This window comes from Struthio camelus, chromosome 4 (genome assembly GCF_040807025.1).
Source record: "Struthio camelus isolate bStrCam1 chromosome 4, bStrCam1.hap1, whole genome shotgun sequence".
Classification (NCBI taxonomy): Eukaryota; Metazoa; Chordata; class Aves; order Struthioniformes; family Struthionidae; genus Struthio; species Struthio camelus.
Genome location: NC_090945.1, coordinates 37,109,680 through 37,136,542, shown reverse-complemented (window position 1 = coordinate 37,136,542; position 26,863 = coordinate 37,109,680). Strand labels below are relative to the sequence as shown.

The 26,863-nt window shown below is 39.8% G+C and overlaps 1 protein-coding gene across 10 annotated transcripts in view; it reads left to right on the top strand.

Moving 5' to 3' along the window:
• Nucleotides 1-26,863, top strand: part of SH3D19 (SH3 domain containing 19) — an 85,901-nt gene that overhangs the window by 37,787 nt on the left and 21,251 nt on the right. For 2 of the 10 annotated variants that reach the window (XM_068942275.1, XM_068942276.1), the window contains exons 3-9: nt 4,549-4,589; nt 9,091-9,131; nt 10,066-10,108; nt 11,139-11,286; nt 11,476-11,677; nt 12,333-13,328; nt 24,997-25,104. In XM_068942275.1, the coding sequence (XP_068798376.1) occupies nt 9,116-9,131; nt 10,066-10,108; nt 11,139-11,286; nt 11,476-11,677; nt 12,333-13,328; nt 24,997-25,104 (1,513 nt within the window). In that variant the 5' untranslated portion in view covers nt 4,549-4,589; nt 9,091-9,115. Of the gene's footprint in view, nt 1-4,548; nt 4,590-8,480; nt 8,606-9,090; nt 9,132-10,065; nt 10,109-11,138; nt 11,287-11,475; nt 11,678-12,332; nt 13,329-24,996; nt 25,105-26,863 lie in introns of all 10 variants that reach the window. The other 8 variants (XM_068942269.1, XM_068942271.1, XM_068942270.1 and 5 more) reach the window with 5 other exon arrangements.

The window sequence follows — 26,863 nt, the reverse complement described above, 5'->3', positions numbered from 1 at the left end:
GTGATATCTGGATGGTAGTAAATTTGATCTTTTGCACCCCATTTAAATTAATTTCAAAATTGCTAATACAAAATTGCTTTTTGTAACTCTGCAATGAAATCATTTAGATGGCATTTGCAACAGTTTGTGTTTGGCCTGATGTTTTCTAAATATTATTAATGATTTTCTAATAAGTTGTAAAAATACTGCACTGTAGTCCATTGACTTTTACTTGAAGTAACTAAAAGTTTACTTAAAGTTACTCAAAGTAACTGAGAGGAATATGTCATGCCTTCTATTAAATGAGTATTTTGCCTCACAGTAATGTCAACACCAACTATTTAAAAATTCTTGGCTCACATTCTAAAAAGTCACAAGACTTTTTAAAAATAGCAACATTTTAATTTTTTTTAGGCTGTTTGTGTAAGACCAAGTCGATAAGCGTCACAGTTAGAGATCTATTAAAAGGCTTAGACACAGAGGTGTGATCCTAGGGACTGATGCTTTAAGAAAAGCTCCACAAAACATGACATGAAGGGTAAATTTTTGAGCCTTTGCAGCAGATGCTTCAGTATGTTCTCAGATGTCTGAATGAAAAGGTAGTCCAGCCTCTTTGCTTGGGTAACTCTGACTTGGATGCTGTCCCACTCCAGGCCCAAACAAATCCCTGTCTGCTCACTAGGAGATAGCTTTGTGATTTCAACTTGATTCCACTTGAACAGTACCACTGTCATTTACCATGTGGGGACTGTTGGGTGAGCGGTACTCACGTGGTTGCTGTTTTGAGTCAGGAGGCACCGTGCAGGAGTGAGCCTTTAAGAAATACTGTAGGTGCATTGAAACTGCTTTTGAAGAGATACAGTGCTCAGTGCAAGGAAGAGTATTTGGGCAGAGCCCCTAATGAGGCAGAAGCCGTGTTTTATATGCAGTAATTGCCCTTATTCCCCGGAGCAGTTTACAGCTTTTTGCCCAGTCTAGTTTGTCACAATTTTATTTCCCCAGTGCACGGGCTTAAAATGCACTTTTGAAGCATTTTCCTCGAATGTTTACGTTTAGAAAGTCTGTCCTTGAAAGCCAGAGTAAAGCCTGTGAGGAAGAGTGAGTGGGTGTTTAACATCTTCACACTAACCACTCCAGGGTTTTTTCTTTCAGAGGGTGATCTGTGGGGCCCTTTTCATATTACTACCTGCTTAAAGTAAAGCTGCTTTCAGAGTAGCAAGCAGAGCAGGTCACAGATCCCTTCTGAACCTAATGAATCCCGTCGTTCAGCTGGCAGAGGGCCTGATAGGGAAGGGTTGGTTCCCCCTGTTGAGGGGCTGGGAGGTGATAATGCATCAGAAACCTGCTGCCTTAATTAGAAATGTTAGAGTTTGTGCTTTAAACTAACAGTGAGTGAGGTAGGATAAATCTGCAGATGTCAGGGGAATCGCTCCAGTTGTGCGCTCCTGCATGGTAAATAGCAGGGGGCACGTATGAGCAATTTGCATCTTTGCTTATTCCGCATTAGGGGTGGCTGGGATGGTGTTTGAGCTAGTATTTATCAGGGTCTTTAACACCGTTAACCTTCCTGCTTCCTCCTGTCTGTTCTGTTTTCTTCTAGCAATTTGTGTTTGTAGTTGCGCTCGAGCACGTTGCAGGGGAGCACGGGAGCTCCCAGCCCTCACTTCGCCGGCTGTTTGCTGTCGCGCCGTCCCCTCGCTTGTGCTGGCATGACTGGTTGGGAGTCGCACTGGGAGCAGGATCAGAGATCCCATGCAGCTTGAACTTCTTCCTCCTCCTTTTTCCTCCTTCCTTTTCCATGTGTGCTTGTGGAGTTTTCGTATGTGCTCTCATGTGTTCACTGATCTGCCTGACAGGCTGGAGGAGGAGGAGGAGGTGGGAAAGAGGTGGAGGCCCCATATAGCAGAATTATTGCTGTAACTGTGGGAGAATCAAATTCAATGGGATTATGCTAATTATTTGCAGGGCTTGCGAGAAAAGATGGCCGTTAACTGTGGAGCAGAAGAGGATTTAAGCAACCTTATCACTTCTCTTTTCGTAGGACAGGAAAAGAGGCCAGAAAGTGTTGCCTGTGGAACAGGGAGGGATTAGCTGTGGTGTGGGCAAAATCACAGTCTGCGCTAAGCAGAGCATCTCTCTTAAGTTGCTGGGGGTTAGTGGGTAACAAAGTTATGGAATCTGCAGTTCCCTTTTAGAGTTTCATGACGAAAAAAGAAATTCTAAATTCACTCCCATTTCCTCCTTTTTAAAAGGCTTAAGTGATACTTAACAATAATTTTATGTTAAATGTGAATCGAACTCTCTTGGGTGTACGAAAAGTGGTGCTTTGCCAGAAGAGAGGAAGGGTGTTGATGGTGACCTGCTAATGGAAAGTAAGGAAAAAAAAAACCTATCTGATAACAACTTGTTCTGCCTGTGAGATCATAAATTTTCTAACAGAACCACGTTATCCTAGGTTCTCAGTTATACAGATAGTTGTACACTTGAACTGCCTTGCTCTTGGTACATTGATACTTCAGCTTCACCAGGTTGGTTTCATGAAGGATTTTGCGTGTGTGCATGTGCACATGCATGCCTTTTGCTTTAAAATCTCTTCTGTACCTTTTGGCCCCTCATGTTGTACAGAAAACTTTAACTTTGTGTATGTATGACTACTCCTGTGATTTCTAGCCAAAAACACCTACTCATACCTGAAAAGTGTTCATCATATTCTGAGGCAGATTGCAGTGGTTGGAAGTGATCTTGTCAGTTGAAGGAATAACGTACCTGTTCCATTCTTATGGATACTTGAGTGCACATATTTTATAGATTTCCTACTTTCCTACTGTAAGACTTAAGTAAATCTTGAATTTTGGGTATAGGAAGCATTTGCTATTCCAAAAGATTTCTGATTCGTGTTGCCAGACTTTAATCTCCTTCCTGTTCGATACTAAATATAATTAAAAGTATATTCTTTTATTAAAACCCTAAATATTGTTATTATTTAAAGCAATTAAAACAGGAGAAAGAGCTTAAAAAATGAACATCCGAAAGGAGTATACTTCAGTTATAAGGAAGAAAAAAAGGCCTATGGGGTGCATTTGGGAAAACATACAACTGAAAGTCTTTTTTAAAGATAAGACTCTATTATGATGGGACGTTTGGAAGGAAAATAAGACTCCTTTTCTGCTGAGAATGCGCAGTGACATATCACTGATAGAAATATTTTCTAATGTGGCTTTGCTAGCTGTGTGGACGGGGGCCAAGCCACTTTTGAACTGTTCCTGAAACCAGACAAATAGGCATTGTTTATCCTAGACTAGCCAGACTACTTCAGAGAACAGTTCGGTGAGAGCAACATTCATTTCTAGTCTTAAATAGTTTTCAGAATGGCTATAGAGGAAAGACATTTTCCATCCGTGCTCTTTTTAACTGTGGTTCTTATTGTCTCCTCCTCCTCTTCTCCACATGCCTGCTTCTTCATGCCACTGGCGAACTGCAGGCATCAGCCGTTGCCGTGCAAGTGCTTGTGGAGCCAAACCGGGCTGACAGATAAACTGGTAGAGTTTGCATGCTGCCTGCCTGCTTCAGGCATAGGGAGACTAGTGTTAAATAAAAATGCCCTCTCTTCTCTAATAATAGCCCTGCTGTTACTACTACTGGCGAAAGCTGCCGTGGAGGGTTCCTGGAAAAGGCTCGATTAGTATATCTTTCTGTTGTATTGAAGATACTGTATTTAATTTGAACCAGATATAGTCTGTTTATTTTTAGTTATTCATAAGATTATTCAGCGCTTTCAAAGACTTCTCACCAACAAGTATGCTATCTGTTGTGCTTTAAAAAAAAAAAAAAGCCCTTTTCTGAAGTAGTTTTGTTTTGGTTCTTTGAACTCCTCTGTAGCTTTGTATATGTGGCAGGTTATTAATATCTTGCCCACACTTTTAAACAATGATAATCTGAAGTTACTTTTGTTTTTTACCTGCGAAAATAGTAAGGGCTACTATTTCTGTGTTAAATAAGACCTCCAGAAAAGAAGCTACAAAAACCTTAGTCTTACCAAGAAAACAGATGATTTGGCAAACGGAAACATTTTTCAGTCCTTGTGTATCAACAGATTTTTGGTCGTGTTGTCTTCCTGTCTAACCCCACCCACCAACTCATTACTGAAAATGCAACCTCAGCTGAAAGTGAAGATAAGTTGTTAAATAATTGTTAACAATATTTAGCAAAGGAGGTGTAGGTTTTTCCTGGACTGTGCAAATTTTGTTAATTTATAAGAATGTTGAGTCATTAGGTGCTAAGTAATCTGAGAACGTGAACTTCAACACACAATCAAGAGGACAAGTGGCTATTAAAATTAGCTTTCTATCTTTGCAAAGATAGGAGAGCTGTATCCTGGTTTTCATTAGAAGGATCGGAGTATGGTTGTATACTCCAGGAGTTTTGCACAAATTTCTGTAAGATAACCTTGGGGAAAAATGAACTTGGCAAGCACTGTACAGTATGTAGGGAATCTCTGCGTGATGTTACTTAGCTGTTTTCTCCTTGAGACATTAACCACATTGTAATATTTTTTTTTCCCTCATTAAGCCAAGGACCCTTGTCATCCATAAGAGCAGCAATCAAGAGATGTAAGTCTATTTTTTCCTCTACTTCTTGAGAATCATAATATTGTAAGATTGTTCCATCTTCGTTTTTAGATGAATTGGTTAACTTCATATGTGAAAAGACAGTAGCTGACAGGATTTTTGGGGACTGTAACTCTTTTTTGTTTGCTTTCCTTCCTTTTTTTTTTTTTTCCTTTGCTGATGGGCTGTTCCCTCTCGCCAGTTACTAACGTTTTCTTAATTGTGCACTAGTACTGAAGTGAACATCTCTAACCCTGGGTGGCACATACCCAATTTTAGTTCACTTGGTAAAACAGAAGCTTGTTCCATGTCAGTAGAAATCTGCCGCAACTGTTTATTGACTCTACTGGGGACAGAATTGGACATGAGACACCAGACTCATTTTGGAAAATAAAAAATTGTTTCTAAATCTTGAATGAAAGACCAATCCCTTTTTCCCTGATTTCATTGTTTGTCTCCTCTTTCTCTCTCCCCGATCATGATGTTTCCAGGCAGAGAATTTTTTCATCTGCATCTTCCAAAGTATGCTATTCCTTTCTTCCCCTTTTCATTTTTATTTCATTTCTGTCCGTGTTTTCCATTTCATGCTAATAAAACAGCTCTGAGGATTTTGTTGTATATGCACAGCTGATCTGTTTCTCCTGGACCTGGGGCTTATTAGCATGGATTGGGTTGGAGGCAGTCAAAGGGGATCATGAAAGCTTTATTCAGAGCAAGTCTACATGATGCTGTAATTAAAATACAGTACTTTATCTGTGCTATTGTTGCCATACGTAGGAAACTGGAAAACAGAGAGCACCAGATCACAGAAGGCCTTTTAGAGTGGAGTTGGGAACAGATTCTAGACTCCCTACGCCCTAGTCTCTGGTCTAACTGTGAAACCGTCTAAAAGACCATTAAACAATTGATACGTACATTTTTGAAAATATAGTAACAAGTGATACCTTGTTTTGAGGCACACACAGGTAAAGAAGAAGTATCTAGTCAAGATGCCCTTGCTCACAGATGTTATAACATATAGGTAATAATATTAGTATGTGAATAACTATGATGAAATATAAATACTATGTGAATTATTCAGATGATAAGCTAGAGAAAAACTCCCTGCGTATTTTGAGACAGAGTACATGAAACCATAGTTCTATGTATACCAGTAGCGATACCTATGGAGATATCTAAATTAAAATTGGACCCAGAAAAATTCCTAACTCCACTTGCCATTACTTTGAAGTATGGTATTTTCCGGAAAAATGTGTTTCCTTTATAGAGTTAGAAATCTGTTTTTATTTCTTAATCACAGCTGCTGTGGGCTATTTAACTCTGATTTTCAAGACACGTGATAGGTGTCTGCAGGGTTTCAACTTTCCAACCTGTGGACATGGCTTAAAATTACTTAGTACTCTTAGGTCTCTCCCGCTTTTCTGACCAAAGAGGAAGACGGACTCTTTTTCTTCTTCCACCCTGACTACAGCTGCGGTTAGAAAGGTGTCATCTACTTTTAACTGTTTGACAGCTCAGCAGGATTCCTTTTCCTGAGACAAAAAGAATATATTATGTTATGAAGTAAGACTGAAAATGTAACATTACAAGGTAACCCCTTCCCTCATTTTCTTCTTCTCTGTCCAAACCACTGTAATTGCTCTAATAGTTTGCAGTAAAAGCTGTATCTATTGCATACTGACAGGAGGCCTCCACACTGATGGCTGCTTCTGAACACTATTAATACAGTATGCACCACAGAGAAAATTTTCAGAAAATGCATTATGTGTATAAGAACTGTGTGGTGTAAGAGTTCAACAAAACACACAGTCTGGAGAAACATGAGCCCAAGAAAACAAGCATGTGGAAATGAGATGTGCTTGGGAGTCATTTTCTAGTCTAAACTCTTCAAAAGGTACCTCTACATTTTTAATGATGGTCTCAGCCGAGCACACACCACTAAATCCAGCTCCCACTGAAATCAGTGGAACTATTTCGGTTGCCTTAAGAAACAGCATCACGCACATTGGTGCCAAAGGAAGGAAAAACATGCAAGCCAAATGCTGCAGCGGTGAGCCAAGGTGGAGTGGTGTTTGCACTCAGTTATCCACTGCTAGGTGGCATTAAGTAGCAAGGCTGCTGAAGCAAGTCTGCTGCTGTAAAAGTTTGGAAGAAACTGCAGGTTTGTTCCATTCTCGTTCTGCCCTAAGCAAATACATGGCTGAAGGATGTGTAAGAGCTTGTCCTGGAGACCACAGTACATGCTCTGAGGCTGTAGCTTCCCATTTGGCATTTTTGCAGCAGTTTTTGGCTGTGGGCTTGGTTTGTTTTTCATTTTAGTTTTGTTTTGCTTGGGGGTTTCCTGGGTTCTTTTGGCTCCCACTTTTTCCCCAGCCAGATCAATTGCGTGACCTCATTCCCTCCCCATCTGCACAAACATTTGGGCTGGCATAATGCAGGGAGTGGTGCAGAGGCAGCACCATGCAGCCCAGGGAAAGGCGGAGGAAGGAGTCAAGTGTCTTCATTAATCATTGCTGTCTAATTTGTGTGAAATGGCAGGCTTGCTCTTAGGGTGTAGTTATGCAGACTTTATAATAATAATAACAGCAGCGAGAGGCAGGAAATGGAGACGGCTGTTGAGTGGCACGTTCCCTCCCTTGTGCTGCTGGTGGTCTGAACGTATGGGGAGCAGGTTCAGGGAGATAAAATGGTCAAAAACTAACCTCACAGGAAGTGGTTAGTTTTATATGTGTTTAGCACTCTGAACTCGTTTACTGTGGGGTCAGGTGAGTGCTAATGTTAGTTCAGGAGAGGGAACAAAAGTCGGTGATTGGAAGGGGGATTGGTTGGCACCATCTCTTTTAGCTACACCCAAGCATTAATTAAATCAGCCTAGCTATAATGTCAGACAACCCTCCTAGTTCCCTGCAGTGCCTAGAAGCAGAACTAAGAGAAAAGGAGCAAGACCTCCCCCTTGTGCCAAGAAAGAGTTCAGGAGAAAAGCTTCAGCTCTTCTCTTTCCAGAGTTCTATGAAAATTTCCAGTTTGTTTGAAACTGCACTTCTACCGCTTCTACATAAATTGTCCAGTCAGATCTTGGCTGGTTTTGTTTGTTTGTTTGTTTTGGCTTGAGGGGTACCGTATCAATTTAGCTTTCCCTGAAGAAGGTATCTCTTGCAGATATATGACATGTTCAGTATTGCAAAAACAGCAATTGTGGCCTCTTACCTGGATCCTTTCTGTCACCTCTTTTGGTGTATTACTTTGTAGGTAAGGGAAGGAGCAGAAATAATGCTTTATTCTTTCCATTTGCTTGCTCTAGAGGCTTTCTCTTAGGTACTGTAATAACTAATCTTTATTTCAAGGCAGATGTGCAGTGAGAAAAATAACTTATCAGTCTAATATTCTGCATATTGTATAGGATTGATGGTAGAGATGTCTAGTCTCGTATTGAAAAAGCATTGAAAGAAGCTGTTTTTCTTAAAATACTCTCATATATCCTTGTTGCAGGAAGTAATATTATTACTTTAAATTAGTAATTTAAATATATAGAAGTACTTTCAAAGTCCCACAGGACAAAATAGCATGTAGAATTTATCTAGAAATGAAGATGGAACGAAAGAAGTTGGCAGGTTTATCAGTTCAGTTGTACATCCCTCATTAACTGGTTTTAATTTCTAATGCCATTATCTTTGTAATTTGGATGTACCCCAAGCAGCTGTATTGAATACGTTTATCAAGTGAACGCTGTCTTCCATCCTTCTTGCAAAAATAAACTTGAAGAGGTTGGCTTTCTCCCTCCCCACCCCCAATGAGTGGGTAATATCAATGCTGTGTTAAGGTGCGTGGAAAAGAAAGTGAAGCTGAGGTGTCGTTTAGGTACAAGGTGGTTTTTGTTTTTGTTTTTTTTTTTAGTCAAATGATTTTTATGGAGCTGGATTAGGAGACACGGGATTATGCCAGAAATTCTTGAGACTTTTCCGGCATACCTGCTGCCTCCTAGGTGGATCAGCAAGCCTGAGCACGCTTCTCTGAGAGGTGTGAGTACGAGTGGTGGGATCCCAGCCTCATGGGATCTGGGTCACATGCCCCCCCCCCCCTTTTTTTGTCCTTTTTTTAGGAAAGGGAAAAGCTTAGACCCATTAGAGCTAAACAGAGCATTCAGAGAGATTTGACTCCCCCCCCGCCCCATTCCTACAGGGGCGCTTTATTGAACTCTGCAGTGGACTTCTCCATGTTCAGCTGAATTTTTCACTGATAATTTATTGCAGGGGAGAGACTTCTAAACTCCCATTGTTAAAATCGGCATGAATCCAGAAATAAAATCTGCTTCAAAATTTTAATTTTTTAAGCCCCTGAATTGTGAATAGGCATTATAGTTGTCCACCTAAAACACTGGCATGTGCGCTATCCTTGTGCAACTAACCCATTTGATCATGGTTTCTGTCTCTCTGAAGCCTTGGTTTGTTCTTTTTCTTTTTCACCTCCTCTTCCTCTTCTGTAACCCCTTCTTTTTTTCCTCTAGCACTCATGAATAGTGCACATCAAAAATGCCCCGTGGAAGAGGTATGTCTGACACAGCACTATGTGATTCTTAAATCAAGTATGCTTTGCTGGTTTCAGCTTTGATTCTGTGATGGCACAGGAACAGCACAGTTGTCAGCTTTTGCACAATAAGACTCTACTGCTTCCTAAATTGCACTTGCTACGCAAAAGTTTGTTCCTCAGCTAACTTGCTTTTTTCTCAATCGAAATATAAAAAATAATGTGGCCATTGAAAAAAATTATTTGAATATAAATATGGCAAAAATAGAAAAATGAAGAGGTCAGGATTTATTTATTTTATTTAACTTAAAACACAGTGATTTGAAAAAAAGAAAAGGTTGGTGACTTAATCTGCAAGTGATTATGTTTTGGTAAATTTCTGTCTTAAGGATACAGGATGAGAAAATAACAATTTTTTTTTTTAACATAAGGAAAATGAAAAAGGAGTTTTTTAAATTTTGTGCCTTTTCTTTCTTGAAAAGTCTTCCCCACCCCCCCTAAAAAGAGATACAAGAATACATCTTAGAAAAGAGCTATCAAAAGCAAAGCCAAACATGTTTAGTGCTTCTCTGTATTTCATTGATAGACTGTTTTAACTAATGAAAAAAAACCAAGTTCCAACTATAGGATCACCACAACAGACAAGGCAGAACACATTGCGAGGAAGAAGGAAGGAGATGGGACCTTCTCTTTTGGTGGTAACTCAGATGTATAGAATGACTTAAACTGGTTATGAAACTGCACCCTCAACCTTTTAAAAACATCTCCTCATATTTAATGCAAATAATTTTTATTTGAACATGGCCATTCTTAAAATCTGGAATTCATGGTCTGATGCTGTATACTCTTGGTTTCATTTATGGTGGATTGGTAAGGGATATACTCTTACGCTTATCTTATCGCTGTGGCAGTATATTTTAACCTCTAAAAATTTTTGTTTATTTGATTTAAATAGCTTCTCGGACCTCTAGCCACAGTGAGCAGCAGAGGGATAGAAGGTATGATGCAGTTATTTATATTATAATTATATGCTGTTGGAAAGCTTATTAGATTGTGTCACAATATTACTTTTTATGGCTTTCTCCTCCAATTCATTTTTTGCCATCGCACTTTCCTTTTGGTTTTAAAAATAAATTAGACCTGGAATAAAACAGAAATGTTGTGGTTCTTAAGCATGGGGTGGAATAAGGGTTTGAGGAGTTTTCTGGTCAAGTTTTGCATGTGTCTTAAAACTATAATTTAAAAAAATGCAACCAACCAACCATCTCTTTAGAACCCTTTTACTTTCCTGACATCTATTTATGGGATCAGTTGGCAATGTAAATAAATACACACATTCAAGCCTCCTTCCAGTTTTTCAAAGGTTTTTGAGAAAGGAGGTCACCAACCTGGATAGCTGGTGAACTGAGTCTGTCATAATTTTGGGAGTAAATGAGCTGTATCCCTCTCACTTTGTAAAAACAGTTCTAAAAGTTATATTTCCGCACTGTTTTCCTGTTGGCAGATAGAGGCTTCTGTAGCAGATGCTTCATCTACTCACAAAACTCACTTCTCAAAATGTATTTTGTGGCAGATTTGAGAGATCAGTGGTGGTTTGCTCCCCGTGAAGTCTCGGGGTGGACGAGCTCTTACAGCCAGTGGCGGTCTTCACTACCCTGTTGTCTTTGCGTTGCAGCAGGCTAATGGGCAAGCACGTGATCAGTTCTCATTATCCCGTGAAGACTAAGACTTGCTCCATCTAATTGAGTTACGTCTGTATTTAAGTACTTTAAGCATGTAAATTATTTCACTGAAGCCAATAAACCTGCTTTTTGGCTTAGGCATTTAATTAGGTGCTTTGAATGGAAATAGAAGTGCTTGATAAAAAGGTCAGCTAAGTTGCTTTGAAATTGTGAAAGGTATCTTTGGCTAAGTCACGAAGGCGTGAGGTGTTCTGATTTCCCATCCTGAGAAAACGATGGTCTTCTGTATTTACAATAACTATTTTAAAACTTGTTGGTTAATTATTCCCCTTGCCTTAATCTCCAGGCGTCCTGAAATTACAATAGTTGCTGCTGAACCCCTCCGGCCATCCTCCTGGTTTCCGGGTGCAAGCCCTGTCACTCCCCAGGCATTAGGGTTCCCTGCTGCTTCGTCTCATGCTCAGTGGAGAACAAATGAGCTTATTCCGGCTGAGGTGAGCACGTATTTACGTGAGGTGTGTGTTTGATTTGAAAGGTAAAAAGCACGTGAAGTTAGAGAAAAGCAATATTATCTGTGACAAGGCTCTTTTCTTCTGCACATATTTAGTTAGTATTCTTGAATTATAAGCTTTTTTTATGTTCCCTTTTGGATGTTTATAAATTTTTATCTTTTTGTTTTGTAGCTTCCACCATCTTATGAGCAGGTGATAAAAGAAATCAATCAAGTGCAAGTCAATACAACAAATAACAATAATGCTGCTGCTCCTAGACATACCACTACTTCTGCAACACAAACGGACTTTCCAGAGGAATTAATCAGCCGTTTTCCAGGAAGTAATGTAAAAACCTGTCTGCCTACATGCTGGGAATCTGCAAGCTATCCAGGTGAGCTTTTTGGATTTCCATTGACAAAAGCCTTACTCTGTCTCATGAAGATGCTCTTCATTATTGATGTGTGCAGCAATTAACATGAATAACAGTAAAATTTCTGGGAGTGATTACTTCTATACATTCCTGTAGAGCTCCTCTCTTCTGAAGAACTACCATGTAGGTTAGGCTATAATGAAAACTTGTTCTATAATGAAGATGTAACATATCTATCTTTATGACTTTACAATAAAAATCCTTAAAGTTTTGCTCAACTCAGTCAGTTCAGCCATAAAGGCAGTTGCTTTGGACCCAGAGGAGGTCAGACGTCCAGTCAGAATAACAGCAGCGTTACACACACTGTGTAACTCAACTGGGAAAGTTACTGTTGTTATCCTTTGGTCGAGACATTGCTCACATACCACCCTCGTGCTGTGAGCTAACAAGGAGTTTTGAACTCTTAACCTGTAAATTTCGTTCATTTCAGCAACCATCAGCTTCCTCCTAGAATTTATATTTTTAATGCTTCCTCTTAGAAAGAGAATTGTAAAATTTCACAGGCAGCAATATGTTCTGAATGAAAATCATCAAGTTTCCCATCGTAGGAGGTGACAAAAATAACATAAATAAAGTGTGTTGGAACAGATAACAGAAACCTCTTCTTTTCTGTTAGCAGGGCAGAGTCCTCTCAAACCTCCTAGGCCTTCTGCATCTCTCCTGAATAGGTCATCTTCAGAAAATGAGACTCCCTTAATAGTCTTTGAAATTTCTGAAGGTCAGAGGTGCCAAGAAAATCCCAGTGCTGTGATACGTCCTGTGCCAAAGCCAAGATCAAAAAGCAATCTTAGACCTGTGGTCAAAAATACTGAAAGTAGAATACGAGACAATGGGGAAGTGAATCAGTCTACTGCAAAAAGGCAACAGCCTTCAGCTCAGCAGTCATCTCTCTTAGATGATAGCCTACTGGACAATCACTTGGCAAGGGACAGCATGAGTACAGAAAAGAGCCAAAATAGTATTGTTTCACGGATCAAAGCTTTTGAATCCCAAGCAACTAACGATACCTCAGGATCATCCAAAAAGCCAGAAGTTGCTCCACGATCATTCACCCCAAGGCCTGTAACTGCAAAGAAACCAGTAGTTGCTCCGAAGCCAGGAGCAAGCAGAGTTTCAGGAGATTGGGATTCATGGACGGAAAGCAAATCAACACCTTCTTCCAAGGAATTGCAGCCTCAGCCTGAAGTAGTTGGGAGCAGTGTTGTAACCAAACCTGAACTGCCAAAAAAACCAAAACCTGGCCTTGTAAAAAGTGTTAGTAGTGATTTTGTTGATGCAAGGAGTGGATCAGTTGCAGAGAACAGTGATGGACAAAAGAAATTTCCTGTTCCTGCTCCAAGGCCACTTGTTCCCAAAAAGTCACGTTATGTAGAAAATCCTGCCCTTTCTTTGGCTTCACTAAAACCAATTACTGCTGCTCCCCGTCTTTCTGTATCTGCCCAAGAAAAAGCTTTCAAGTCTCTGGGGGAGTCACCGGCAACCAACTCCTCAGCGCCTGCTTTGCAAAATAAGCTAGATGTGGAAGGAGATCTGATCAGTTTTGATGATGATATTTTACCTCTAAGTCCAGTTTGTGTAGTTAAAGATAGCAGCAGTTCTGAAGCAGCAGCAGGTAAGAATAAACTTTTTAATACTGTCACTGTGGTTAGTTTGCAGGTGTGTGATACTACGTGAATTATGTCTATCTATTCTGCCTGTCCTGACAGGGTTTATTTGTGTATATGAAATTCTTTGTTTGCCATTATATCAACATCTCTATGAAATTACTTAGAATTTGAGACTCAGAATGTTTCCAGGCTCTATAAATCTCAGAACTTGCCTGCTGGTTTCATTAAATGAAATAAAATAGTGATAAAGGACTTAAAGTTGCATGTCAGATGTCCCCTCCAGAAAATATCACAACTCTCTCTCAGGAACTTGGGCCATCTTGTCTTTTGCTGTATAATCCAACTAATTTATTTGAGGGCCCACGTTCTGTAGTGGAGACCTCCTGAGCACAGTGTGTGTGTAGATATTTGTTCTATTAGGTCATCTAGAGAAGCAGCAGTGTTTATCGCATTTAGGGAAAATTGCTATCAAACATACTGGAATGCTCTGTCCTTTTCACCAGTGTCTATTTTCTCTTCCTTATCTTCATGCATTGTCTTGTCATGTGGAGAGTGTTTTGTTATACAACTTCAGATCTTTCTGTTAAGTCAAAATAATTATTTAATATGGATGGATTAATTACTACAGCTACATCCCTTTCATAAATCTTAGTTGATTCCCATAAACACTTGAGGCCATTTTTTTTTAAAGGTGTTTAGGTAGTTTAAGATGCAGATGGGTGCTGGGCTGTCACTGAATTTTACAGCAATGGATTTTTCCTTACTAGTATTCAAGCATGTCCTGATTTAGCCTATTGCAATCCAGGGAGAGTTCTGTTTTAAAACAAATGGTATTTTGTCCGAGATGCATGTTTAAAGAAGAAGTATGATTTTTAATCTATTTTTGCCTCATTTATCATTAAACATTCCAGCTCTCTGAAAAGGGATACATAAATACCATGTAGTTGTCACGGTAAATCTTTATTAGTGGTCATTAGGAATTGTGATTTCATTATGGTTTGTGGATTATGTCATTAGGTGAAGTTCCGATTTGTTATCACTTTTATCCTGTATTGGCATAAAAAATAAAACCCCTTTAGAATGTCCCTTACAGTTCTGTACCGTTGAGAACGGTAAGCATGGACATACAGACCTCAGGGCAATGTGTGAAACCCATGAAGCAGAGTTCATGAGCATTCTTGTGGCAGCAGAAGGTCCTGCAGGAGAGTGACCAGCTCAGCGTGGGTATGAGTCCCTTTCTTCTTGGACTGACAGGTTCCAGGAGCCCTACAGGAGCTGTGCCAAGCCCGGAAGGAGGGAGGAGTACGGAATGATGAGACATGTTTCCTATTTACCTCAAGGAAGTGCATGACTGATAGTATCTAGCTGGGGAGAGAGTTACCATCATCTCTTCTGGAGACTGCAGTTGCAGAGCAGCCATTGAGCATGTGATGGTTTAGAAGAAAGTTAGAAGCACATGAGATGATGATCGTTTCCCATGTGTTCAGGGTAAAACTTGTAGTTTTGGTTATTTCCTTTTGATTAAGGAATGCAACAAACAGAGGGCAAATTTAAGTGCTTTAAGTAGCAGACAAGAAAAGAGAGTTCTTAAGTTTTGGGAATGTATAAAAAGGAAAATGATTTTTTGGCTTTGTACCCTGAAAGACTGCCTCTCCCCAGCCTGGAAAAATGAAAAAAACATTAATTCCTCTTTTAAATCAATTGTTCTGTGATTCCAAAGAAAATCACCTGAGAAACCAGCTCTTACGATGAAGTGGTAAGAATGACACTCTTCACCATTCTGATATCCTAGGCGATATTCTTGACTTAATTAAGAAGAAAACACCATTCTTAAGGTTAACAGAAGAATTATTCAGCTAATAGTTTCCTTACTTCTTCTTGAGTCAACTGTCCATGATTTTACTGGTTTAATAAAATGATGTCTTTGTTGCAACCCCTTCTTATCTACTAAAGAGAAAAAGGTCTGACAGCATTATTGCTTTATTGCAATGTAAAATTAGGGTTCGTTCCAGATTTTTGCAGCCGTCTGTGAGCTCAAGACCCTATCCTGTATCCTTGATTACTAATGCCAGTGCTATATCTTGACAAAGCATCCATGAGAGAAACACTGACTTTCTGAGAAACGAGGCAGCATGCAGCACTAACACTAGCTATTTCTCATGTTCCCATAGGAACAGCTTAGGATTTGCAAGATGAATTCACAGTAAAATGTTTTGTAAAGGCAGGAGGAGAAGCTATAATCTTGCTCATAATTCCCCAGACCTTTGCATTTCTTACATATTTGTCATTGTCATTACTTAGCAAAATGACAGAACTCTGCTTGTTGTTATGGCAACCCTGGAAAATGAGGAAGGCTTTTATGCAGTGGTATTTGAAACTAAGCACCAGCAACTTGTTTGTCAAAAAGCAGTTTTAACATCACACATTACAACGTTCATGAAACTTTTTTTTTGTTTTTTTTGGAATTGCAGCACAAATGTGTCTGGTGCTTAGACTAACGTAGTGGAACTGGACAGACAGATAAATTAACTGCTTCTGTTAATGCAAAAGTAAGGAGGCAAAGTGTTCAGCTGGTGGTGGCAAAGGTGCAGGAATTGATGTGAGCGTATGATTGAAAAGACAAAACAGAAACAAATTCAGGGTCTCCACAGGAATTTAACTGACGGACGGAGAACTTCAGCTACCTCCAACAGGAGCCTGCCATCCCCATAGTAGTAGAAGATATTTGAACGTTACCTACTTAGTCAAAATCAAGCGTGTTAACTACAAAGCAGTTTGTATTTTCACTGGTTTAACTATCAGTTTTTGACCAGTAGTTTAACTACCGTAGCTGGCTGGATGGTTTTTTTTTCTTTCCCCAAGTCAAATTTCCCTCAGGCAATCCCATAATCCCCTCTCCGTTGGCAAAGCTGTGGTGGCTGTGGCTTTCATCAGTGTTTGAAAGCATCTCAAGAGCACAGCTGTTTGTAGAGTGAGCTTGCTCTTATCTGAATATTAAAGATTTTATCTTTTCCAGCCTTGTGGTGCAAATAGAGCCTCTGGGTACCAGAAATACTTTCAAAGCTTTCAGCATCCACTGTGCCATCTGAAGTCCATTGGAGCATGAGAGGCTCAAGAGCTCTGAGACTCAGAAGTAAATTGTGGCAGAGCCTTGTATCGAGTTCATGTCTCTGATGCTGGCAGAGGGGAAGTACCAGAAAGGAGAAGCTGGGAATGACAACTCTGTAGGACAGCTCCTTTCATCAGTAGCTAAAATTGATGCCAGTTTTAAGTAACTGCATAATTTTGGACTCAAAGGCTGAAGAAAATGTTCAAAGGCATTTGCATCCTAACGAAATTACTCATGTTCGAGTCAGTCATTTAGAATATGAATGCGTCTACTTGGGACTGTAAATCTGGGCATGTTAAGGCTTTGATGATGGTTGTGATATTTTTAGATTGTCAGGGGTATTTTTAGATTTCTCTTATAGCTGGTAAACGGGGTTTTGTGCAGTCATTGGGATGTTCCTTAAGGTTAAAAGTTCCAGTGATCTGTCAGGTGGACTCTTTTCTCACTAATCCATTTTTACAAAGACTCAGAAGTGAAATCCTAGTGCAGGTTGAAGTGAGTAGAAGTTCCATGGCTTCAGTAGATCCAGGATTTTACTGCACCTATATGTACTGTATAGTATAATATGTATACAGTATACTGTGTGTATGTATAGTATCCTATAGAGTATTTTTTATGTATGTCCTTACATTGGTTGATGTGTTAAAGAGTGTAGTGTGCCTGCTTGCTAAGTGTTCTGATATGTTTTAAACACGGAAAATAGGGTAACAATGCATTAAAAGCATGTATTTAAACTAAAACCTGGAGGTGGTTTTGCTAAAATATGCCTTGCCTATTCTTTTCCTATGTGGAGAGTTATTCTTTTTTCTCTCTCTTTTTTTTTTCCTTTTTTCTTTCTGTCTCTTCAAGATATTATATAATTCACCGATTGCTCTATTCCTGATACACCAGAATGCAATTTAAACCAGATGCTTTGAAAAGTAATTCAGAGATAGTATCTTGACTTACCGGCAGGAGACAGCTTTCTCTTTTATTTTCTTCGTCATATTAGTGTATTTCAATTCTAACAGTAATACAATTGCTGCGTTTCTTAACTGGTTGGCTTCTTTCATCACAGTATGAAAGTTCAGTTCTGTCTGTACGGGGGGAAAAAAACAACCAAATCAGTGACTGCTATCCATTTACGCATGTTGTTCCTTCTTGTGGCCTGAATGACGTGTCTCTGTGACACTGTAGCCGATTCAGTACTGCTACTTGAATAGCTCCAGATTTGCCTGCAGTGGGGACATTGCCCAGCTGCTTGTTTTTAATTGCTTCTGGGGAAGGGGGGGAGGAAAAAATGTTTTTTTCTACATGGTAGATTAGTCCAGATTTATCTTAAAAATAACGTAGCTTTTCTTATGATTCTGCTATGTTAATTCCAATGAGTGTTCTTGCGGCTATTTTAAAACATTACCTGTCGTCTTTTTGCCTTACTGTCAAAAGTATCATCCCCAGAGCAGAATGACATTGTCTCATCCATTTTAATCCACTATTTGGCTTAAACTACTGATAAAACAGACCTCTCTTAAGACATTGTACTATGGGCTGGAGTTGAGGTATGGATGTGTGCTGTGTCCTGTTGGTTTTGCTAAAAGACTGGTAATCTCCAACAGCAGTGATAGTGAGTATCTGTCATCTCTTCAGACCCTACAGATGTTTGCTTAGTGAGCAGCTGGTGCCCACAGGGAGCTTGGGAGTGACTCCACTGTTACCACAGGAAATGACCTTAGATCTGAATTCAGAAAGCATAAGGTTTTTTTTAAATCATAGTCGTGTAATGTGAGTCGAAGTCAGAAATTTCAGATGTTGATGCCCTCTAGGTTGTCAAACTCAAATTTGCTTTTGAGTTCCATGTCCATAGAGGATGTTAAGTGGTGGCTTAAGTAATAATGTTCTTCATGATAACCTTCTTGTCTGATTATTAGATCTCTTCACTTTGTAATAACACTTAAAATTCACATATCTTTTGATCAGAAAGATTCTCAAAGGACAATAAAATGCTTATTTAAAAGAAGTGTTTATAAACAAAACTATTTTTCCCTTTGCTGAAAATATGCGAGACAGTTGCAAGAAGCTACATAAGTATTTTAAACATCATAAATTCTCTTCTCCTCCAAATATTCACTGAGAAGATTTTGTATGCCCTAATGCTTTCCATTACTGGTTTTCTACTTTGATGGAGATTTTCAACTTGCCGTTTTTTGTTTTTTTTTTTTGGTGGGGGGGGGGGGAGGGGGCACTTGAATCTCTTACCAATGAACAAATATTCTTTGATTTGGCAAGAATGGACAAGGTTGTGTTTCTTATTGTCCAGGACAATTTTGGGTTTTGATTTTTGTCACGCACTGAATGTCCAAATATCCTCTGGCATCGTTTTTTGAAAGTTAGTTGTCAGAAATTGGTTAAATAACCTGATATGACCTCATACTTGAACAGCTTTGAGCAGGAGGTTGGACAAGGGACCTGAAGACTCTTACGACCTGAATTATCCTATTCCTATCCTGACTGAGAAAGTTGATCCATGTTGTAGGAATCATCTCCAAACTCTTACTTAATAGCTCATTCTGGTATAAGCAGTCCTTGTGTGCCAAACGCACACAAGGACTAGTTATTATCACCCCAATTGTAGTATGGGCAAGCTAGTAGTAGACTCAACTGTTGCGCTTCAAGAGAGACCCAGATAGTAAATGTGGGCATTTCTGCAGTTTCTGAGACAGACGTGTTGAAAGCTGTCTGACAGTCAAAGCTCAGAACAGGTCCATTTATAACTGTCTCTCTGTGTATTATGTAGCACTGTACTCTTACACCCCCAAAATGCTTATACTGCCATTAAGTGTTATGATATGCCAAGAGATTTTGCTGGTCTAGTAGTAAATTTGATTTCTTTCAGTTTTCTAATACCTTAGATGAGATATTTCATTGCTCAGTTAAGAACATCTTGTTTTTGCAACAAGTACCCTTCTGTTGGATCTTCTGTTGCATCTCAACAATGTTATTCATACCTTCCAGAGAACATCAAACCCTACGTAAGATCTGTGACTTTGTGCGCTTTTATCATACTGATTGCTAGCTCCTTCTGCAAGCTCTTCATGTATCCTGTAAACATCATTCATTCTTTGGCTCAGACTCATTCTTCCAAAAAAATTGATAGCTCTCCTTGAGTTGCCTTATTTTTTGTTGTGATCCATCAGATGTCAGCAGTGAACAAGGAGCAGTGCCTAAAACCTGTGCAAGTAGTTCACTACGTTTTCTCTGCTCCAAGTAGCAATGACTGTTGCCAGATAAATTCTCCCTCTCCTTAAGTCTTTGCACAACTCTTTTTTTTGGGGGGGGGGAGGGGGGGATCTTGTTAATGTGTGAGAAGTTTGAAATTTCTATTTGCGCATCTGGACACAATGTTTCTGGGAGGAAAGATAATGCTTATGATAAAACTTATTGAAATCACTGTATGCTTGCTCCCCTGGGCTTGTATGTTTGTGGTACAACAACATAAGCGGGTGAACAAGCAAAACTAATACTTTGGCAACCGCACTGGAAAAGCTACTTATATGTTAAGGTTGTTACTTACAAGAAGTTTTTAGTAGCCCATGCAAATACCTGTCTGACTCATTGTGCCATATCAGGTAAAGCAAATCTCCTTGGCCTCCTGAACCTTGTATCTTTGATTGAAGCAGAGCCACACAGTCAGTTCCTGGCCTCTGCCCAAATAACTGGGCTCATAATGAAAAATCTCTGCGTGGACAGGGCAGGAGGAAATCCTAGAACATTCTGAGGTCAGATTTGCTTGCCCTTCCTCCAATTTTAAGTCTGAAATAATTTCCAAAGCCATACCAGCTCTCTTTCTGAATACAGTATTCCCTCCTATTGAGTGACCTGGTCTCCTCTCCTACTGTTAGGATAATGCTGAGAAGCCCAAGTTTCACCTTAGTTTACTTTCAGGTTACACACAGACTACATCCTGAAGCACCTGCATCCTTTTTTTTTTTTTTTTTTTTAATTTCCTAGTGTATTGAAAAACATGGTCATAACCTGACCATGGCATTTTTCATGCAGGAAGAAATTACCTATTTTGAGAAAGGCTGTGTAGTCCCTGTTATCCTTTCTGTGTCAGAAATGTCTACCATTTTTAACAACAGTGAACTGGAAATGTTTCTGATGGAAAATACTGGGGAAAAACTGAGATAGGGAAAATCACTCAATTTAGCTATAGCACCTGTACTAGTATGTCTCTTCATACTTGTAGATAGGTTGAATTTGTAATATCTGCATGGTCACACTTTCAGTTGTAATGTAGTATGTCATAGCAGTTGTTCAGCATTGAACTCGTTCCTGTTTAGGATGCTGTCTGGCACATTTCTGTCGAGTCTCTGGCTGTATTTCTGGGAGCGGGCATGTTGGAAAATATTCCTCCAAGCGTGGGTAAAGCGTGCTTCCCCAAAGGTGAGCCTGCTTTCACTGAGGCAGGCTTTAGTAAAGCTGTGTTAATGAGGATTAGCTCTGTTCTCTTTTCCTGGAAGAGCCAGGTGGCAGTTGTGGTCTGTGTGAAGGGAACATGTGAACCTTGCCTTCAGTAGCTGATTTAGGGTGTGTATTTGTTTATTTTAATTAAACATTTAAAGTAGGTGCTGTTGCCTACTTCTGTAGTGGCAAGCACTGTAATGCCAGCATCAACACCTGTCATATTACAGGTGTAAGTCTTGTAAGTCCTGAGAGTGCTTTTTACAGGACTGAACTTCTTCAAAATAGGCTTCTGAGCAGGTAGTACTACTCTGTGTTTCCAACTTTCCACATCTGATTTGTTTGGAGATTCCCCTTGTTACTGCTGAGGTATCTGTTACTGTCTTACTACCTTCTACTTTGAGATTGCCAAGAATTGCTTCGGAAAGCTATCCATCCATCCTGTTCACGTGGGTAAAAGCCAATGTTTGTTCTGTAGACTGCTCATTTCTGGTTTGGAACAAGGATGATAAACAGGAGCGGGTAGCAAAGCTGTCTCTCCTAAACTGGTAAAAGCAAGAGCTGATATGCAGTGTGTTGGGATACCTAGCTTTCATTTGCCTTACCCAGGAGAAAGCACAGTAAAATATTATCAAATGAACTTTTGAAACAGAAGCTGTAGAAAAGTGAGACTAAGGAAAATGCAGGCTGTAAATATCATTTTAAAAGTTTATTAAAAAAAAATTGATACAAGCCTTTTGATATGTATTATGGAGAATGCCTGGCAAGTTAATTTCCTTAAACTGAGATGCTTTAAATGAGTATATTAACAATTCTGTTTTCACACTTCCATGAATTATGCTCAAACCATGCCCAACTGTTGTTAAACAACATAAAAAATTCAAATGCTGTCAGTCCCATTGCACAAAGCAGCAGAGTCATTTACTCAGCCAATTTCTGCTGCAGACTCAACACGGGGGAATAGAATGACACAAACAAAGTAATGAGGTTGGAACTAATTATGAGGTGACAACAGTGTAATTGAACGTAAGATAATGAATGAAAAAACTGAGGTTCGCAGAATGATCTCTGAGCCTCAGGTGGAGAATGTCAAAAACTGAGATTTAAAAATGACTTCTCTCAGAATTATTGATATGGAGACCTCAGTCAACTGTTGAATGATTGAGAAAACCTCAGAAATGATTAACAGCTGACAACTAGTAATTTTGTACAATTGTAAATCTCTCCATTTACAATAATATAGGCCTAGATTATTTTGGTAGTTTAAAGTAGTCCCATTTGGTCTCACTATGGATATGTCTTTATAAGATAGAGGCTTTTGAAAATTATTTCCTTATCATTCATGCAGGACTTTCTCCACCTCTGTGCAGAACGCTAACTCGAGGTGCTTTATGTGCAGGCATTTCCCCTCCTCTCCTGCTGTGTCAAGCAGCTACAGAGTAGCCCTAGTCATCTTTCCCGTGCTTACCCTTCACTTCAAGCTTCTTGATGGGCCTGCACAGCTTTGAGGCCTGCAGCCCTGCTACCTCATCTGGATCGCTCCTCGAATTGGCTAGAGGGTTGCCAGATAACTGATTTTTAGGACTGCAGGAGTAGAAAACTTGGATTTTCTTCAGTTGTGCTAAAATCATTCTGAACACTAGCGTTAAGATTAGATGTATCCTTTTTATAAGGCGATCCAAACTTTAGCAATAGCTAAAGAGCTGGTAGGTTAAGAGATGTAGCTATAAAGAAACAAAACAAAACAAAACAACAAAAAAAAGATCTGTAGGCTTGCTCAAAGAGCATATTTTTTCTGTTTCCTGTAACTAACTACCATCCTGGCAGAGTGCTTACAACCCTGTTATGGTCTGTCTCTCTGAGCCTGCTAGCAACACCTGTGTTGTGATACAGCTTTCACTGAAGAGGCACCCGTGTTACCTTTACCGACTAGTGGTAATCCGTAACTTAAACGAGATGTTAACTTTTACTCTTTCTGTCTAAAAGGTACTGCCTTTGCCTAATTTCTAGGTGCGCCAGTGTCTTTGGACACAACATGGCGGAGCCACCTTCTGGTTAGACGATGAGCAGAGCTTACTTTTAGCTACAGTCTTATATGCCTTTAGTTGTAGACAAATCGTTGACCTGTCATGATGCTTGCCACCTGAGGTATATGCTCAAAGCTTTTATAGTTAGCAGGTAGGCAAAAATCGATACACTTTGATTCACGATTAACATGTGACATGAAGGTACCCAGGCAGATCTGGGAAGATGGTTGGTGGCTGGACGCCCTGGCTTTGAGAGGGACCTAGACACAGTCCCCATGGCTGCAGGTAGTTAATATGCATAACGAACAGAGCCTTAAGCCGGGAACTAGTGGGAGACTCACGGCAGAGCAGGGACAAGTGTGCCCAGGCTTTGCCACGTGTTGTCTCTGCCGCTGGGTCTGCCACAGTAGCTGGGGGAGCTGCTGGCCACAGGGAGCCGGGGTAGGGGTGCCTCCAGCCACGGTGCAGAAGGAAGGAAGAGCTGCTGGGGGATCTGGGAGCGCAAGTCATCCACATGCTGGAGAGCAATCTATTAATTCAGAAGCTGTTCACTACACAGTGTTTTCTCTGTCTGAAGTTTAATTGGGCCTATTTTTGGTAGCAGTGTAGCGCTTCAGTACACTAGTTCTTCACCCCCCTCTCTAAACGAATCGCAAAGCTTTTTTTACTTAAAAACTCTTAATGGCTGTTAATGAGACTGCTCATAAGTAAATACTGCATTTCTGGATTCTGAAACCTAACTTACATTTCCAGACACAGATTTCAAATGTATTCATAAACTACTTTATATTGCAGTACCCAAAATTATCTATAAGAAATCATGACTTCATACTGTTTGTGTATGTGTGTGTGTGTTTTTTTTTTTAAAGTTATTTCTAAATGTTGAACATAGAGATAGAATTTTACCAGATACAGGGCTTCCAACTTTGTTCAGAAAGTGTGGTAGCAGTTTTGGGAAGGGGCGTGTTTTATTAAAAGCCCTGAAGAACGTAAAGAGATGCCTAGCGTTCTCTGAGTGATTCTGACACTCCATAAATAACATCTTATTGAGCTACGCATCTGAAAAGGCCACCAGAGGAGAGCAAACTCAGTTGTCGGGACTATGAATGTGTGTCATGGAGAACTTATTGGCCAGAGGGCTTCTCCAGTTTCTGTGTTATACATTTATGATGCAGTTAAGTGTTGTCATTTTACTGCGCTTTTTGGTAATGCTAGAGAAAAAGGTAGCGTTTGGAGAAAAAGGTGACGTTTGTTAATAACATAGAACAGGAATAAGTGAAGTATTACTCCTTGACCTGAAGGTCTACTTAAGAAAGAACTCGTTGATTTGGATTTTATTTATGCACATGTATTTTTACAGCTGCCTTCTACGTGCACATATGTTCCTGTGCCTATTAATAAGAGACCAGTGCTTAAATTCATTAAGCATAGAAAACATTGTTCCTGTCTTACCGATGAAAAATGATGGAGTGATTGGACAGGCTTGTACAGGAATGAGTGATATCCACAGGGGCAGAGCTCAAGCAGGACTGGTCCCCCAGTCTTCCCCCTGACGTGAAGTTTTTAATTGGCAAAATTACACAGACTCTTCAAGGTGAATTAGTTACTCTACAGCAAAAATATTTTGTAATTAGTCTAATAGTAAAATGCTATGTTTTGTTTTCTTTCTGTAGGCATTTTATCTGCTGTGGTGCTTTGGAAAGATTTTATTGATTAAAACTTTTTTGCCAATGTGTTCAGTTATGCCTGCATATTAGAGCAACTGCTTTGAGAACGTATTTCCCTACAGCCATCCTGATTTCAGCTCCCTGTCATCAAGAAATGCAGTTGCTCTTGCTCAGTGACTTACATCTTCCCAGAAGGCATCTGGGATATGTTTATGTTAACTCAACTTTGAATGCAGATGCACAGAAAAGAGAGCACTGAGTACTCTCTCTTCATCAGCCTGTTGTTTATTGTCCCTGGAAACTGAGATTTTTTGTTGATTGCTCCCTTGGGCATGAGATATAAATGTCCTTAGTAATGAATGCAATACCTGCTGAGATTTGTGTTCAACAAAGAAATATTAAATTTATTGGATTTTTTCCCCCCATTTAGATCCATTTCAATTCCTCTCCAAAAGTGAGCCTGCAAAGGAACAGGCAGTTCAACCAGCTTTAGCCCGGAAACCCACTGTTATCCGAATCCCAGCTAAACCCGGGAAATGTAAGTTCTTCCTCTGAATCATCTGAGAAATTTGTATTAGGAAATCCTTTTAACTGGAATTTGCTATTTACAAATTGAATCGCTGATAACTATCTATAGTAGCTGTCGAAGGCGTCCCCTGGCACAGTTTGACAAGACAGTTGAGGCAGTCTAAGGGCTGGAGGGGGAGAAGGGAGTCGGGTTCCTCTCCCTGCCTCCCAGCTACCCTCTCTGACACTCCTTAAATCTTGTGGAGTTCCTGTGCGTCAGAGGGGATGTGGTGGGGGAGATCTAAGGGCCAGCAGCAAAGAGTGGGGGAGCCCCTTTCAGCAGAAGCGAGCTTGTTCAGTCAGCTGCACTGTGTTGTTGAGCCGGACCTTCAGGCAGGCTGACTCGTGTTCTGATAGCAGCTGAGGATCTTTTAATGCTATTCCCATGCTTCCTGGGAGTTGTCAGAGGACCAACATCAGCGTATTAAACTTTGCTTCAAACACAGTTTAATCAGGATGTAAACATAATTTTCCAGCTTACATTAACAAGGGTCAAGGGAAATCTTGGATCTGAAATCTCTGGCTATTTAAGCAATAGTGTTTTGGTAGTAACTGAAGGAGTAAAAAAAAGGGCATGCCAGAACTTGAATACTTGGTAGTAACTGAGTGAGTGAAAAAGGCATGCAAGAACTTGGGTGCAAAAACCTTATGTGTTCATTTTAGTGTGAAGGTCTTGACTATAGTTTTCTCATAGTTATCTGTAATGCCTTCCACCTCCAGTGCTTTACAGCTTTAGAAATAACGCTGACAATATCTCACAGACTGGAAATTTATCAGAGAAGCATGAGAGATGTTTGTATGCTTCAGTAAATAATTGCTTACATTTAGCCTTATGTTTTATCCTTGAAGCTTAGGAAGAAAGGTCACAGGATAGCTCTTAGAACTCATTTTTGAAACTCACATTTCGCTAATCTGAGTTAGGTATAGAGCCAAATTTGTAGCAACAAGATGTCCTGGTGGTACTGTTCCTAAGACTTTCTTTCCTTGTTTCCAGAAGATTTTCCTCTTCCTTCCCTGCTCAAATTCTAGGTTTTCTATTCCTTTGTGTGTGAGAGAAATGCAGTGGAAATGATTCAAAATGCAGAGGATAGCCAAGATAAGTCTGTTAGGAAAAGTCTTTCTGTTAATAACTGAGCATAAATAAAAAGCTTTTTCAGTTGGAAAAATATGTTTATGAACCTCTATAAAGAACTTGAGACACAATTATTCTGCACAAAGGAAATCTTTTCTTGTAATTTCGATTAAAAAAAAAAACTGACAATTTTTTTATTTCCCTTAACTGGATTCTCTTTTGAACTTGTAGATAAACTGGTCCCTTGCTGCTCTCTAGCGGCAGTTGAACTTCCCACAAGGGACTACCAGTCATACTGGACTTAACTACAGTTGTCAGAGGGATGTGAATGACTGCATTGTAGGAGGCTGCGGCTGGAAGATTAATGGGATGTGGAGGAATGGGAGCAGGTTAAAAGTAAGCAGAGTAGCCTTTTGTCAGATAAAAGCTGCTGTAGCAATGTAAGCTGTTACGAGTTTAAAAAAAAAAAAAAATGAGACAGCTACAGGTGGGCAAAGGAATAACCTCCGCACATGGATTTAATAGGATTTCCCTCGTAGGAAGGCCTTAGACACACAGTCTCAGTACAAGAGGTCTTTTGCCTTCCTGGGTCTGGAGGGAGATTAGTTCTGTAAGGACCGGTGCAAACCAAAAAGAAAACCTCCAATAAACCAAAAAA